General features: G+C 31.8%; 1 protein-coding gene across 1 annotated transcript; it reads right to left on the bottom strand.

Annotated features, from left to right (window-relative positions):
* LOC123710016 (kinesin-like protein Klp61F) lies at positions 1-14,906 on the bottom strand. The gene is made up of 21 exons (XM_045661666.1): positions 14,706-14,906; positions 14,149-14,296; positions 13,736-13,885; positions 13,120-13,338; positions 12,668-12,756; positions 11,892-12,140; positions 11,381-11,634; positions 10,090-10,319; positions 9,630-9,793; positions 8,571-8,710; positions 7,023-7,114; positions 6,705-6,908; positions 5,826-5,993; positions 5,103-5,323; positions 4,794-4,954; positions 4,370-4,485; positions 3,779-3,910; positions 3,270-3,492; positions 2,499-2,629; positions 1,747-1,869; positions 1-1,370 (listed from the first exon to the last, which is right to left on the bottom strand). The coding sequence occupies exons 1-21, from the start codon at positions 14,765-14,767 to the stop codon at positions 1,260-1,262; spliced, it is 3,387 nt and encodes a 1,128-aa protein (XP_045517622.1). The 5' UTR covers positions 14,768-14,906; the 3' UTR covers positions 1-1,259.
* Positions 14,907-17,927: the final 3,021 nt, after the last annotated feature.

Genomic DNA, 17,927 nt, shown 5'->3' with positions numbered 1-17,927 from the left:
GTTATTTGATAATAACATTTTGCCTAAACTAAGTCTACATAAAGTTATCTAAAGCAATTTATCCTCGGTGGATCAAAAAAATAATTATTTTAATTTATCATATTCAATTCATCATATCATTTACAAGAAATACCCCACAATATGCAGAACACAAACCACAAAGTAAAGGACGTAAGCGACATATAGTTCCTGCTAAGATGTAAAAATCGTAAAACACTAGCAAACAGCAATCCAAGTCTAAAGGTCTGTTTCACAATGTATGGATCAAGTACCAAATAAATATGCAACACAAATTATTTGGAAGATAAATGTTTCTAAGAAAGAAAAGTTTCTTCGCGTTTCATCGGACTCATAACTTATGATGGACTTTATGGAATTTATTAGTCAAATAACGCTATGTGATAGCCGTGAAACGCAACAATAGTGTTTATCCTACCAATAAGTAATAAATAACTTATGTAGAACTTATCAGTACATTGTGAAACAGACCCTAAGTTTATTAAATATAGGAGAATATAAATGAATAATATTCCTTTTTAAAATCGATAATTTTTATGAATTGTGTTTAAGTGTTAGTTAAAATCGAATAAAAATAAAAGGAATGACAGTCGACTCGAGTGTAAATATTTGCATGAAAAAATTATTACGAAAAGTTCACATCGCAATAATGATAGGTACGGAACGGGACGAGTATTACGTCACGCAATTTTTGGAGATTTTGCCCCCCCCCCGCATCGTAACGTTTTGCAAAAGGGAACCTCCCCAAATTCGTTACGTAATACTTGAATGCTCCCTATACAATACAAAAATATTTTAATTAATGAATTTTACAATTGTCTCCATGATTTTTCCACTTTGAATAGTTAAGGAAAGACTTGGAAATGTTTTAAAAAAGGAACATGGTTCTGGTAAGTTTAATTTAAAATGGTTAAACTATGGATACACAAACATTAAAATAATTCGAACGATTAAGATATAGTTTAATGAATATATTTTTTAAACTCCTTAACACGAAGATTACAGAAGTTTTGTCATGTAAAGCTAAAGCGTCAATACTGGAATTTGACAGCTCAAACGAATCATTTTCCATACAATTTCTTTGTATACGAGTGATCAATTTGGAAAAATTCTGAAAAGTATTCCCTTGTCTACATAATATTAATTATAACCTTTAGCCTAACCATTTGTCAATCTCTATAAAGTTTTACTGAAATCGATTCAGCCGGTTTTATAATAGCACCGATTATAAAGATACACAATTAGTTTTTATCTATCAGCGGTGTGGTTTTCTTTACAGACAGTGAGGGTAGTTTCGAAGGTTTCTTAAAAGTCATCGAACGGTTCATGTTTTCCTTTCCCTGTGTTGTTTTCTGGAAAAAATATTAATTATATATTTTTAATGTATGTATGTATGTAGACAAATGCAAATTCAGTTTTACTCGAGTAAAATTTTAAACTAGATTAAGTAATTGATAATTTAATAAATAGTAAGTAGATAATTTTTTTTCATTCTTTAGATTCGTATGTTCTTTTTAATTAGAATATCATGCTTGCTAACTAATAAGAAATATAAAATTTAAGAAAATTAAGATAAAATATTTTTTCATTGAAAATTAAGTCTTATTGCAGCGCTTTAACTAAAGAAACCACAGCATTAACAGCAAAAACAGAAGAAGAAGTGATTTCGTCCAACTGAAATTTTACCTTTTATAAAAAGTAATGTTGAATTTAGTATTAAAATCTTACCCGATTAGCAAAAATGTCGCTCTCAGACGTGCACTTAACAATAGGAGGCGGCTGAACCATAGGTGGAGATGGCGCTTGTATCGCCACAGCCGAGTCTTCGGATTCCGTTGATTCTGAATCACTCTGGAATACCAAATTACATAATACGTTAAAATAAAAATCAGGAATTGGCATTAAGATTAATTATTTTACATTATTTACAATTACAGCTGTAAGGATTATCTTTTATACCTTATTTATATGGTATGACTACCATATATCAAAAACGTATTGCATTTTTAGTTGCCTCTGAATTTGACCTTAAATCTAACTGTCTGTAATATTACACATAAAGCAAGGATTAGTCATAATAATTAATACGTAAGAACCTTTCAGTGTTTCAGTTATTAAAGAGATTTTCTTTGGCAATCAAAATTACAAGCTTTCCTACAATTACTCAACTACTATTTGTATGTATTATTTAGGTAAGAAAATTGTCTGAGTGAATCTCAACTATCGATGAAAGAAACTGTAATATGTATTATATATAATTAAAAATTAGGTAAAACTTTTAAGCAAGTAAGAACCTAATGTTTAATAATAGTGGAAAATGGGTAAATTAAAATTTTAACTACACCTATGTACTATTATCGTCTCTTAAAAGATAAGGAAAAAATGGCTTAAATTAAAACTAAAAAAAAAAAGTTAGATTAAGATTTTAAAGTTAGGTAAAGAGAATATAATAAATTACCGTTTTAACGAATATAACTTACCAGTGTAACGGTATCTGTGTCATCTAAGACCTCAAGTCTGTCAGCGCGGTACCTTGCAATGATTCTCTCGTGGGGCGAAGTCGCTGCTAAGGCACGTGGGTACCTGTACTCTTTACGGGCCGGGGTGTTGCCTGGAATATTTAATGAATTAAAATTCTTATAAAAATAACAGACGATGGAACACAGTCAAAAAAATTACCCTCGATTGTGATGGCAATTGGGTCATAAAGGTCCTTAATTAAAACGACCCAGTGGGCAGAAAAAGGAGAGGAAGATGGGAAAATAAGAGATAAGTGAATTTGAAGACCTTCACTCCGTTTGAGGTCTTAAAGTATTTTTTTCCAAAATCCGAAATCATTAATCCATTTAGGTAACTAAAACTATATTTAAATAAGATAACAATAAATCAATGGTGCTACAACCTTTTTAGGTCTGGGACTCAGATTTCTGTATCTGTTTCATGATCATTTGTTGATCTAATAGGCAAGTAGGTGATCAGCCTTCTTTGCCTGAGGTGCAGACAATACACGTTTAAATTAAAATTTACTATATGGCGAGAAGAGACTGGTAACAAACTCTTTTCGAACAAAGATTTTGGTTTAAAAAGGAACCATTGCCACTATTGTGACAAAATGGTGCCAGAATAAAAAGTAACAACTTTATTATTCTGGCAACACTGTTACTCCAATGGGACATACTAACCGCAAATTGAAGCAGTTAAATCGCATGTGACCGTGATTAAGCTTAAATTTACAATTTCTTTTAACTAACCAGTTGGTGAATAAACAGCATATTGTTCCTGCAGACATCTATTTTCGAGTTGTTGAAGTCCCGACACGTGTTGAGTGACACATTCTGTATAATGTTGTGTTGTCTGTTGTATCGTCATAAGCGATTCGTCTTGACGGTTCTGTTGTTGCTGTGTTGTTGACAACATGTTGTTGTTGTTGGCCGCTAGTTTTGAAAGTGTTGTTGTTGTGTTTGTTGTCAGGTTCTGAAAATCGCAAATGTGATATACATAACTATTTCTATTAAATATGGCAAGTGAAGGCATGTAGATTATTAGTAGTCATCTGGGACTCCGGGTAAGATGCCATGTACGAGTATGTTAACCACTAAGCCCCGACAGTAGATAAATCTTAATTATAAAAATGTTTTACATTTTATGTAACTGTAAAACAAGAATTATTTTATATAATATATAGTATTACGAAAACAGTAATATATCATTAAAAAAATAATATTATCAATTCAAACTTTGTAATGAGTTTTAAACTTACTTGCATCTCTTGTGTAAGTGCGTTGACAGACTGTTGACAACACTGCGTATGCGCATCTAATACATTCGTCAAATGTAACGTCGCTTCCGTCGTTTTATCGTCGCTAATTCGCAATGCCTTTGTCGTTTCCTCCTGAAAATGTATTAAATTGATTGTTTTAATAATAATATCTAAAAGTATTGATGAGTCTGTAATTATTACTTTCCAAAGATTATGAAGATTAAGATCTGCTTTGGTCCTTAAAGTGTCTGCCCACATGGCTACACAAGGTCGACCTGGATTACTCAACTTTTCAACACCATACAAAGCATATACGTTTAACCCCAGTGTCATACATAGATATGGGTCTCTAGCGATAATTTTAGAGATACAGATAGTATAGGAGAAATATTTTTGCTGACAACTTTCAACTCTCTGTGCATACCAGGATGTCGGCGTAGCAGCGGTGTAGACGGCGGAACAGCGGAAAAGTATAAATAAGTAGTTCATAATACAGACATTTTAATTTTTATAATTTGTTATAATAAAGACTACAGCCAAAAGGCTTGTTGTATCCAGGTCAACAAGTAATATAAAAGTTTCTGAACTTACATTGACATAAGCCTGCATGTCCCCTATAGAGCTGACAAAGTTGTCCTTAAGTTGTTCCACCAGTTTTAGGACGGTCACGTTCAAATCATTGCAAGCCGTCACCACAGACTCATTACCTGAAAATATTAACTCTATATGAAAAAGTGTTTTAGTAAAAATACCAACAATTTTTTTCTGATATCAATTTGATTTAGATTACATACAATGAAATGTATGATACTTTGGGCCAGTAATTGATCAGCCTCCTATACCTGAGACACTCGTCAAATGTTGAATATATGACGCATTGTTTTCTACCATACGAGCACTTGTAATAGAATCTATTGGACAGCCAGGATTCGAACGTACTTCGACGGTCGCGTTCTCAAATACAAAGGTCAACAAAATATAATACTAGTACAAAACTGTATAAAAATCATTATACCTCTCCCACATTCAGTATACATTAGCTCCACGTTATCTCGGTGATTTTCTATCTCCTTCTCACTTTCCTGTATTGAGTTAAGAACCAGCTCCATCTCTTTCTCATTTTCGGCCTTAGTATCGTTTAGCCATTGTACATAGCTGTCGACCTTATTTGCAAACCTATAAACAATAGTAAAATAACAAAAGATTTTTAAATATAAAAAAACATAATTATTTTATTATATTTTTATATTAATGTATTTACGATGAGATCTATATTATATACAATCAAAACTATTACTTTTGTCAAATGTTAGTAATTACTTACCACTTCTGTTCCTCATCGATTTCAGTCATCCTCTCCGCGTGTCTCTGTTCGAGGACCTTCCTCTGTATCGTCACATAGTTTTCTATACGTTGTTCTAACTCTCTTCTTTCTTTCTCCGCCCAAGCGGCAAGTTGAGCTTCAAGATCTCTCTTTTCTTTTTCTATGTTAGACAGCTGTTTCGCTATCCGTCTTTCTGTTTCATCTTTATCTTCTTTTATTTGCTAAAGATATTTAACATTCATTAGGAATGGCCATAAATTTTAGGCAGAGAAAAAAAAATATAATTGAACTATACCCTGATAAGTATTATTTAAAATTAGAGGCTGAGTGTTGTTACCGTTTCCAAATTTGGTAACTATACATATATGTTATATTATATACAAATTTTAGACAGACACCAATAAAAATGGTGTATTAAAAATACCACTAGAAAAACCATAGATATTCGTTTTGACCTTAGCAAAGTTATTTTACCATACTTTTTTTTATAAATTACAGAATCAGCGCATTGGGTCAGTAACAGTCATATGATATTTATTATTTTTAGAGATTTACCACGTTCGGCTACAACCCATACGAAACAAATTCTTCACCGAGATTCGTCCGCAAATTCACAATACAATAACAAGTTATGCAAGTTAAGTAAGCAGTCCACTTACAGAATTTATGAGAAATATTTTTTTTTAAATCTAATAAAGACGTTACACCATGAAATAATCTTACAGCAAGTTTGTCGTGCACTCTCTGAGCGAGCACGTTGTGCCTCTGTCGCAAAATGTCAGCCATTTGTTGGGCGACAGTAGCGTGTCGGTCCGTCGCGTCGCGGCAGTTCTGTGCCCAGCGACCTGCGCTTGCGTTTAGAGATGACATACGATTGGTCGTATCGCCGTGCTGTAAAATATATTTTTTAATAGTAATATAAGCTTTTTATAATATTGTGTTTGTTTTACTAGAATTACAAATTTACCTAAAACTTCTTAAGGCATATAAACATATAGTATATTATTATGTATGTAATGTAATGTATGTACGTAACACGACGTTCCTAGTTTCAGCAATTATGGTAAGCGAGAAACTGCGACATTTTGAATACTTTAAATAGATGTTTTATAACAAAAATTTAAATACCAAGACTGAATATAGGATTTATATTGCTTCTACGTATCGAGGTATAAGTGTAAGCAAATATAATTTTGTGATTTTTCGAGGGTGAACAAAGGGGCACAAAATCGTAGTTGGAAGAAAGACGAGAAGATATTTGAGCCATTTATTATTTTCCGCCTACTCTACTTTGCTTATCCGAGGGAGGTGAGAAGGGAAAAACACCCTATAACAATGCCCATCCCATCTTTCAAGGGACCAACGATATCCCATCCGGCCGCTTGCCATCGTTTCTAGCGATACGGCTCTCATCATACTTTAGCTAGTACAATTTGAGGGATATTTAAATATACAAATTCCGCTGTATTGTTATCTTGCCTAGAGACATGATCTATTAAGTAATAACAAATCATTTTACTATATTAATTCAGAAATATGACTCGATCTGAATATTACTGTAAAACTGATAAAACAGAATAAGCAAAAAATGAAAATAATCACCCAATACTGCAGAAACGTTTCGAGATCTGCGCACATATCCATATCTGTAGCCCGTTGAAGACATACAGACAAACAGCGAGAGAACTCTGAAAACGTTGTATGTACGCTTTCACACTGTGACGTCAGCGATGATGTGATGCGTTCTTTGCCTGTAGTCGTCATATCGCTTAAACTGGCGAAGAGCTCGATGGCCAGGGAATTAAGCTGTAATGTTATAATAAAAAAATATTTTAAAAAAAATGTTATTTTACACTATATGAAAGAGCTTTTAATAAACTTTTATTAAGCACACTTAGGAGTTGAGTTGCAATTAATTACCTTGTCAGTAGTATCGTTTTCAGCCTTGATTAATTGCTCAATTTGTTTTTGATTTTCCGTCAATGTTTGACAATTGTTATTGGTGTATGTGCCTGAAAAAAAAAAGTAGATAAGTATCTTCAATGATAAACGCCTACTTATTTTATTTTTATGGGATGTATTTTTGGGTCTTAGACCTTTGGATTGGTTGACTTTCGTTTGGTTGGAACAGTATTACTAACTAGATAACGATCACGTGGTAGTGGAAAGTCTGTAAGTCGGACTAAAGATATATTATTATATATTTTTTTTATTATTAAAAATAACTATACAGTTTTCAGTTTTTGATTTCTTCCTTTCAGATTATGAGATACACACTTACATTCATAATCTTATAACGTAAAATATAACGAATATATAAATAAAACGAATGAATATTCGTTGTAAAGTAAAATCTGTATATATAAGATCTAATACATTTTTAATTACGTAACATCATTAACGTAGAAGGTCCTACCTTAGTAAATTCAAAAATACTCTACATGTATTGTAAAATTATTCTGTTCAAGTAATTAATGAAAGATAATCCAGATTTTTTAGCTTGATTGTTATAAATAAAAAACTAAAATTCAAAATGCAAAACTTTCTTCTATAATATTAAAGAAGAGATTTATAGAACTTCAGTGTCTTAGAACTTCTTTATATACAAAATTTGTAGTTTTGTTTTGTATCAGCAAAATAATATCATGTTTTGGACTTCCGACTCGGAATAGGGACCCATGGGTAAAACATAATTTTTGTAGATAATACTATTTTATTATTATTAGATATACATTCTATAATACTGTTAAACATTTTTTTGTTCTACCATCAATAGTTTCTACAGCGCACGCGATTACATGTTTTTATGGATATTTGTTTTACGCCTTGGGTTATCTTATTTGCATTTTTGTTAAGAATCCCTATTTTTTTAAATGTAATATTGCCTATGTCAGTCAGTGAAGATGCATCTTTCTAATGGTGAAATAATTTTCGAAATCGATTCAGTAGTTTTAAAACATGTGTGAAAACATTACAAACATTCATACATACAAAAACACAAATGTTTCCTCTATATCATATTAGTATAGATTAGTAATTTTATTAAATATTTAATTGCTTATTAACAAAATAAACACAAAGTATACGATATTATAAATTAGTATACGGTTACTATAAATACGAATTCAAGATATTACGGCACAAATGGCTAACTAGAAAATATGATAATATAATATCTGCTGCATATTATTTCCCTAGAAGCCAATTGTAATTTTAATTCACATAAACAGTAAATATATATTGTTTTTAAATTCGTAGATCAGAATTTGAAAATAAATATAAAATTAAATCACCCCTTATTGCAAATACATTAAGAGACCTTTGCATCAAACAAACTTATACTTTTTAATATTTTGGAAAATTATATTAAATATTTTAAATTGGTCGTTTCGTTTTGAGTTTGTTCGTTACAAACATACAAATCCTTTCTTTTTATAATATTAGTTGTAGAACATTTTATATACTTACTTGCAACATTGTGTATTTCCAAAAGTGCTGAGTTGATATCCGACTGATGTTGCTGCGTGCGACAAGCAATATTGCTCAAATGTTGTGCTGACATCTCGCGGTAGGTTCGGGTAACCTCTAGGTTTGTTGTCTCCACATATCTAGAATAATAAATAAAATATTTTTACTTCGGCGTAGACAAGAATTGGGGTAAAACTTTCAGGTTTATCATTCCAACAACGCTAATGCGATGCTTAACCTATTTTACGATTTTGACTATGAGTAAAACTTTGTTATGCATTTAATCTTTATATATATAATTCTAATGTACATGTGTGTGTGTGTGTGTCGCTGGACCCATTTGAATGAACTTTTTTGTATGCGTTTGGGTGGCACCCTGAATGGTTTAGATTCACAAATCAGCTCGGCAGATGGCGCTACAGTCGCTACTTTCATACTTTTTAATATCCTAACCGCTTGAACATGATATTTCAAGCGGACAGGGAAACATGTGTCCATAGCACAAGCACACATGATATCTAACTATATGCTTACTTAAGTTTTGTATTTGCGTAAATAATAGTAATAAAGCCAGGTCATTGATCATATTATAAACGCTACTTTCATACAAGTTACATGTGGTTGTTTTATCACAATTGCCGTTGACCATTAAACCGTAATCTTAATACTTCCCATCTGTTAGCTGCTTATATTTATTTAATTCTATATATTTTGTATTAAATTAATCAATGTCGAATTTAGATCGAATACCTGCTAGATGTGGAATGGTCAAGTCGGAGTAGGAATACAAAACAAGCTGTGGCACGGGCATTCTTCGTCTGACTTTGAAGTGATTCAATTTATGTAAAATTAGAGAAGTGAATTATAGTGAATCAAGTAATTAATGAAGTGTTCAATTTCATACCCATGATCTAGACCTTATTACATCTAATTATAGTCGGTTGACAGACATCATCCGACATATTGTTTTCCAATTGTTAAATTTTGACAGTTTTTAAACGCCTTTCAACATTAAATTCGTTTTATTGGTAGGATAGTTAATAGTAAGAAAAGGCTTACCTCCGTTTATCAACACTATCATGAAGGCAATTAGCATCATTGGTAGCAACGTCGGCAACTTGCAACAGTTCCTGCGCTTGCGCACTTAAATTACGCTCAGTATCTTGTTGCTTCTCTACAAGGTGGCGCTGCTCCTCGAAATGCTGTCGAGTTTTCTCGAGCATCTGAAATGAAAGGCAATAAAAGAATTAATAAAAAATATTGAAACAAATTACATATTTTACATTTTATCTCAAATTTAATCTTATCTTATGTAAGGAACTCTTTCCTTTCCCATTGAAGTTCAACCATACTTTAGCAACAGGACTTTGATATGATTTTTTATAACTTTTACAGTTTTTATATTTACAATAACTGCACTGATTTGTATAATATATCTAGTACCGTTAATGGTAAATAACACTTATTTTTTTCAAATTTCAAAAAATAATTCAAAAGAAGTTTAGGCTATAAACCTTACATTATTTGTATCATCAAGCTTATTCTGTGTCTCACAAAGTTGATTGAAAGTTGCTTCTTTTTGTTGTCTCTCTGCAAAGAGTTGTCCATTTAGATCATTAAACATCTTTTCAGCTCTCTCTCTCTCTTCTTCGATTGCTCTCTTCTTCAGGATCAGTTCCTGGATTTCCTTCCGTTGTTCTTCTTGTTTGAATGTCAATTCCGCATAGGTCTCGTTTGCAAGGTAAACACCTGAAAATAATGTCGATTATTAGTTCGTTTTTTCCCCGGATTGTTTAAAATATATTTAGTATTGTATAGTTAAATTTATATATTATTTAAATCTTTAGTTTTAAGTACATAATTGAATATCTACTGTGAGGTGTGGGTCTTGAGGCACCAATGTTGAAAATAAAAATTGTCTAAAGGCCCATTTAGATGGAGAGTTTCCGTTTTGGTGCGAGAAATCGTACGCGACTAACAACAGCAATAATCAATAATAGCCATATCATTGCCGTATCATAATTTACGTACAGGTAAGAACTAAATTCTCATCTACGATTATGTCAAACGGGAATCCCCAGTGATTTTCTCTAGGCGATAATTTCCTGCGTCTGTTTACACATCGACGTTTTAGTAAGAATATTCTTACTTACGAGAATCTCGACTAGTCACGATAGACACGATCTATGACATTTTTTATGTTCATACGAGTATCTTACAAATCGGTTTGAACTGTTTTGTGTGGGAGATCTTTCATTCGAGTTTAGTGATAACTAGCGCACCTATATATTGTTCTCAAAAATGACATTTTTTTTTTAATTTGCGCTGCCGATAATATTAAGTTCATTAAACTTTATAGAAGTTACGAGAGTTTGTGCAACATGGAAAAAGAAAATTATAAAAACCGTAATGCGAGAATTGCAGCTCTTAATGCATTTACGAGAGAATTGTGGACTGGAATTGAGGTTGAAAATATTTACGTGCATAAATGGCCTTGGTACAATTCTTTGGACACATTTTTATGAAAATCCTCAGAATTTCGTACTACAAAACACCACAAGTACTGGCGCAAAACATCGAATTGTTTAGACAAGACAATTAAAAAAATTCGAAATCGATAATCGAACCTTCAAGACGAGAAACTCTCTTCATCTAAATGGGCTTTTCTAGAATTTTTCTAACAAAACTTAGTTTAACTTAGTTTTGCTTACAATAATATAAAACTCAGCATACTTTATATTTTTGTAAGCCACTGAAAAGCCTAATACTGTGTCATATCAAAAAAATATGGAAAAGTAACGAAAACTTACCATTCTTATCCCTTGCAGCCTGCAAGTCCCGTTTCAATCTATCAATCTCCTCTGAATACTCTTTAAGTATTGCCTTTTTAGTCATCTTCTGGTTTATTTCTGGCTTGTTCTGTATGTTTTTAGCGCGGTTGGCATATTCCAAAGTACTCATAGTTTCTTCTAGGTCCTTATGTCCGGGCGATATTGTAGCAATGATTGATGTTTTGGTCCGACCACCAAGGGATTCTTGGAGAATACGCGTCAGTTTTGATTCTCTATAAGATAATTTGTGTGCATTAGCAAATCTATCAGAACTAGGTATTTCAAAACAAGATTTATTAAATTTAAACAAAAAAAAATATTAAAAACAATTATTATGAACATCTTCCATATTTTGATATAGCAAAGCAATATTTTTCTTTAAAAAAAAAACAAGTTTATCCTTGGTAAAGATTTAATAGATTTTTTTGTAACTTACAGTGGCATCCTGATTGGCACATGAACAAGCATTGCTAAGTATATTATATATTACCTGTATGGTATATGTGGATGTCTCTCTACCAAGGCAGTGATCACACGGCCTAGGGTCAATAAAGACTGGTTTATATTAACACACTCTCGAGCCCGCTCGCGTTTTGCCGGATTGTCCGAGCCAGCCTTACTAATATTCTCCGAACCAGCTAAGTCAACAAGATTAAGTTTCCCAATTTTCACTAATTCTTCACCTTCTGGACTATTCTCTTTCATGTGCACTACAATTGTAAATACTGTGTGGGAGCGGCTGTGAATAAAAATTGATTAAAATCATGAAGATGATAATTCTTTTTAAAATATATTGTATCAGAAAGTTCAAACTATTTTAGATGATACAATAAATAATTGTAGTTCTGAAATATGTTTTGTGTCACTTATTGATGTGATTCAAACAATTACATTATATTTTTTAGATTAATTGCAATGTATTAATTAAAATATGTGGATAGAATTGAATTTATTATTGAATATATTTATTCTAAATCCTACCACCAACTATTACTGTATAGCATCTAAGATAGCTTAAAATATTAAATTAAAAATATTAATCAATATACAGAATCTAAACTAATATTCTATCTTGCAAGAATACATACAACTTGTTTTATACAAAATAAATATTGCAGTAACCTGATTCTACATTACATTTTATCAGGTAAATTATGTACTCACAAAGTGTTTGTATTCACTTTACATTGGTTGCTGCAATATTAAATTTTAGTTGAAATAATGAAACAATATTTAAATTTTATTTTTAATCAAAAAATATCTTACCTAGATTGAGCATTCATTAAAGTGGAAGCAACTCTCTTCCTTTCCTGTCCTTGAGCCATAATTTTATATACTTCATTTTTGTTATATACCTAAAATATATAATATTGATAAAGATCTACATATAAACATGTACTTCTTAATGGCATTTGCATACATTCTCAGTCGGTATTGTAGATATTTTTTTGGCAAAATAGATATGACCTTTTCATGCTCTTACTGATACAATGTATTTTCTAATTATTGTAGCCAGAAACTAGGTTGGACACTCTGTGTTAACCATAAACAAATGGATATATATTACAGACTATTTACACAATAAGATTATATAATGGTTGCACTAATTGTGGTTTCTCTCTTGTAGTCATACAAGAATAAGTCAATAACAGTTTATTATCTTAACAGAATGACAATGACTAATGGTCAGTGTTTAAATAATTTTATAAAAAACTTACAGTAATCTCCTCCAACCCATTTACAATATTCGATCCCTTTCGAGTGACATCCTCATAGATCCTCAGCTTGGAATTGTCTTCTGAGGTAGAAAGCAGATCAAAGAGTTCTTCATTATAAAGCTCTAAATAAGAAACTCTAACAGTATACTCTGTATTAGTAAGGCGGAGCTCATCAAATAACTGGCTTAGGGCTCGGGGAATAATGCCAGCCTCTGGGTCCTTGAACAGGAACAACACATAGATATTCATACCTGTTTTCTTTATACAACATTTTTCCAGTCATCAAGTTACAATGTCACAGGAAATAGCTAATAATTTATATCTGGGATCAATCACACTTCAGTATTTTCTCATGTAACTACTATGGTTGGTATAGTGTAATCATAATTCAATTCAAAGCTTTATATAAATGCTGAAAAACTAGAAGCACTGTTTCCAATGAAACCTCTAAAAATATTGTCAAATAATCATACTTACTATAATGTAACTGTCTCAATGTGAAATAATTTTCCAAATTTAAATTCTATTGTTGAGTTTAGTTTACTTTGAGTTACAATCAAATAATACCAAATAATTAAGTTACTTTTGGAGTTAAGCAATAAAATCTGATACTTACAGTTTGCCAAGAAGTTTCACAAGATGCAGGTTCCCCCACCATAGTGTGGGTCTTGCCTGTTCCAGTCTGTCCATATGCAAATACTGTGCAATTATATCCAGCTAAAACCTCTTCAATCAAAGGGCTTACAACCTCTTGATAAACCTCCACCTAGTTATATTTTTAAAAATTATTTAATACACAAAGTATTAAGTTTTAATGCAAGAAAGGGATATAATATATAGTAATTAACAGCTATTATAATAACAAAGTTCTTATGAAACATTTTTGGAGTCAAACAATTATCCAAAATTAATCCTAATGTGCAAAGCACAGAGATAATATTATAACAATGGTTTTATTATAGAAGTCATGGAAACATATTCAAATAACATAATCCAACCTTATATTAAAACAAGGAAGAAATATAATACCTGCTTAGTCTGTGGTGGAAATGCACGATCAAAAGTGAACTTCTTTGTGTGAGAATTTTGATTAGACTGTCGGACCACCACCTCACGACCATGCACCACTTCCACAACGCCTATTGATCTGATATCCTTCTCTCGCTGATTAAGAGGTCTAAAATTTTTTTTAATTTAATACATCGTTACTACTAGCTAAGAAAACTTAAGGGCAATTAACCTTAAAGGATTTAGGAAGGTTCTAAAATTGTTTATAGAACCTTTAAATCCTGCACAATGCTGCCTTAATTACACGTTGTCTCGTTATATGCATACATTCTTTAATATTAACAAATTTGTTATTTATCAATATTGAGATTATTCAATTTAAGGATTGTTTTTTATTAAATCGAGCAGGACATGAGCGAGAGAATAGAGCTTAACGCTGCTTTTAATTCCATTAAAATTGAATGAATAATATAGGTTCAGATAAGCTTTAGTAAAGTATTAATGAATTGGGTGACTTCTTTTTAAAGTACATTTTTTTATGAATTCCAAGATATAAATCGATGCATCTCAAGAAATACCTTAATCTGACGAACACTTGAATATTTTGATTTTTATCTTTCCTGCTTCCCTTTTCCGCCATTGTTTCATTAAACTTAATACACTTTATAATAATCCGTATATTATCTGTCTTATACACCACGAAACAAAGGTTTAAAACACAAATTAATATACAATACTATCCATTAGTAAAAGATCATTCACTGGGAGTCGTTAGAAAAGTTTTCGTTACAATTCAAATTTGACAACTGTCGTTCAAATGCGTCGCTGTTTGTTGCCATTAAAAAAATCTTAATATATTATTTACGATTAATGTTTTAAACTACAACATTTAAGATATAGTGTAATTTTAATACCTCCAATTAATTCACAGCTTTATACATGATTTAACATGCACAATAAATATTTTACTGTACAGTCTAAATTATTTAGTGACATCTAGTTGAGTAATGAAGTAATGAAGCATTCGGTTATTCACATTTGTAATTAAGACGAAGTTGCCAATGTAGATGGCGGTGTACACAGTTATAGGTCACTATTTTAAATGTTGTTTTTCTGACTATTTATAATTATGAGCATAACCAAAAGCAAAAAATATAATTTTTAAAATAAAATGTTATCTCGATCTTTATTTATTACATCATACTGTTGTATGATGTATAATTGTTACTTATAAACACTTGTAAAACAAAATATTAGGACGGAATTAGAATATTTTATTAGCTTTCTTCAAAAAGATTCACTTCTTCGCGTACGGTCTATTTTTTTTTCCACAGATAAACCATAATATTATAGTTGTAAATTTCACGTTTTCCTGGTGGATTTGGCGAAGCTATCTAATGAGGAGATACTATAGTGCACTTTATGGACCACTACTCTTGGTACGTTCAAAGTACCTAAGCAGATATTTTATTCTTAAAAAGTGACTGACTGGGTAACGCACGAACTATTTTACAAATATTACATTAGCGTTTTTCATTGGCTCCGCCCGAGATTTGTGTCTGGGACCTAATTATTTTCAAACAAACATTCAAATCAGTAGATTGAAAAGACTTATAATTATAAAAACAGGATAAATATGCTCAGTAAGAAAGAAGTCTTGCTGGCAACACTCATTACACCATTTCCCGCGCTTTCTTAAAAATTAAAGAGTCGCCGCATTAATTTTATCTGTACGACGTTTTTGCATCTGTTAGCCGGCGATATGGCGGAAAGTTTTTGTGGCCGCTGCGTCGCGCTTCCCAGACTACATCTCGCGGCAAAAACTAGACGTGCCGCTAAGGGAATTTAGAGCAAAAACCATAAGGTTTAGTATCAGCTTAATATATTTTACTTCGAAATTCCCTGATATCAAATAATTATTAATTAAGTGTAGTTTTAAATGACACGAATAAACTGAAAATTATTTAAATCTCATATTCATAATAGTACTTTTTTTTTAAGGCCAGCTCTAGCAAACATACCCACCCATATTACAATTTCTTTTCTCTCGAGATTATACTACGTTTGTTATGTCCATGTTATTAATTAGATGTTCAAAGAATAAAAGACTAACGTATCAAATGTCTTCGTGCATCAATTTGCGTGGTGTGTTTCTCTTAAGCCTGTTAAATACTTTTGTTGGCTTTTATAGGATAGACCTAGCTTTACGGAACCTTAGTGTATGTGAAGCCTTACCTTGGTCGATAACGATGAAATACTATGAGTTCCTTTAACTTTTTACCGCGCTAGCGCTTTTTCAGTGCCATTTGCATCGCCCGCCGCCATTTTATAGTTTTTCCCGCGCATCCGAAATGACGTTACGTTCCGAATACAGTCGTGTAAAAAGTATTCGACGAAATTCTTGTTTTATTAATGCACATTTATGTGTAAATCTTAATGGAATTAATTTAATTTAAATGACATACATTTTGTTTTTGACTAACTTATTTTTTGTCGTTGGTTCATTTAAAAATATATATTTTCGAACAAGAAAATTCCTGTAAGACATCTAATTAGACTGTGGGTAATTTTTTCTGATTATAACTTAGGACTATGTATCATATTTAAATTTAAAGTAGTATTGATAAAGTTTATCGTAATTTTTTTGACACGCACCACTTACCTAGTGTAAGCAATAACAGATTCCTTTTTGGAGCAAATGTAAGCTACCCTGATATTGATAATATATATTTTTCCAAAAATATATACATATAAAATTTGGATATGCCTATTAGTTCCTCTTCCTATAGGCTGGTCACGCCCTGAACAAGTTGTTATAAGATTAGTGAAGAAAAGCTTATTGCAAGGCGAGGCAGCGTGAGAAAATACCCATTGGAGAGTCCGCTACCGCATCTGTGGCCACGAAGAGGGCGCAACTGGAATACAGAAGAAGAGTCTCATTCGGGTAACATAGGAACATATAACGACTGCATAATATGTATCTCTAAAATAAATATTATTTTTAATGACACTTAGTGACTATATTATATGCTACCTACTTACTGCTACTGATTATAGTGCTCTGTGTGAATTAACCTCGAGTCTATGAATTTCATGCCAGTGTCGATCACTCGTACCAACTTTCAATGTGCGCGACTTATATGTAATAAATGATAATATTTCTACATATACTATTGGTTGAAGTATGCAAGAATGTCTTAATATAAACAGCAAGAGTATTTTGAAGTGGAATATCAGTTTTTTATTATTTTTAAAGCGAAGTCGCCGTTTTAGTGGCGTTGGTTTTTCTGTAAATAATGTCTAAGGGACCATTAAGGCAGTGTAGGTTTTTCCTTGGCCGGTGAAAGGTTGTAGTGACGCTGGCTGGTTGGAAATATGTCGATATGATAAACCTACCACTTGCCAACCAGTACTGTGGGAAACCTTTTTGTGAAAACAACGGAAAAAACTATGAGAACCGTTTTAGAAAATTTATTTGCGCGCGCTTTTCTTTTTCTATGTTTAACTGTTGGAAATTTATTGACTATGATTCTGATATTAATACAGATACTCGTAAGTTTTTATACGAGGAATTGTGAGCGATTCCCGTTTAACTTACGTCGTGATTACTAGTAATAAAGAATGATGGAAAAGATCTCTAAGTATATCTTATTTAACGAGTTCTTTATTAAACAAAAAAAAAAAAAAACAATAGCGCTACAACCTTTTCAGGTTTCAGATTTCTGTATCTGTTTCATGATCATCTTTATTCAACTACGTACGCATTCACCAGATCCTTTAAAGTTACACATTAGGTACAT

The sequence above is a fragment of the Pieris brassicae genome, chromosome 5 (assembly GCF_905147105.1).
Source record: "Pieris brassicae chromosome 5, ilPieBrab1.1, whole genome shotgun sequence".
Taxonomy (NCBI): domain Eukaryota; kingdom Metazoa; phylum Arthropoda; class Insecta; order Lepidoptera; family Pieridae; genus Pieris; species Pieris brassicae.
The sequence above is the reverse complement of the archived record's forward strand: the minus strand, read 5'-3'. Positions and strand labels throughout refer to the sequence as shown.

Bases quoted from the DNA above. Each gene is read 5' to 3' on its own strand.
- LOC123710016 (XM_045661666.1), bottom strand. From the start codon at position 14,767: ATGGCGGAAAAGGGAAGCAGGAAAGATAAAAATCAAAATATTCAAGTG. The intron at 7,115-8,570 runs GTAAGTATATAA...TTTTTTTTTCAG, and splicing joins GGAAATACACAATGTTGCAA to GCACATACACCAATAACAAT. The intron at 5,324-5,825 runs GTAAGATTATTT...AAATATCTTTAG, and splicing joins GAGTGCACGACAAACTTGCT to CAAATAAAAGAAGATAAAGA.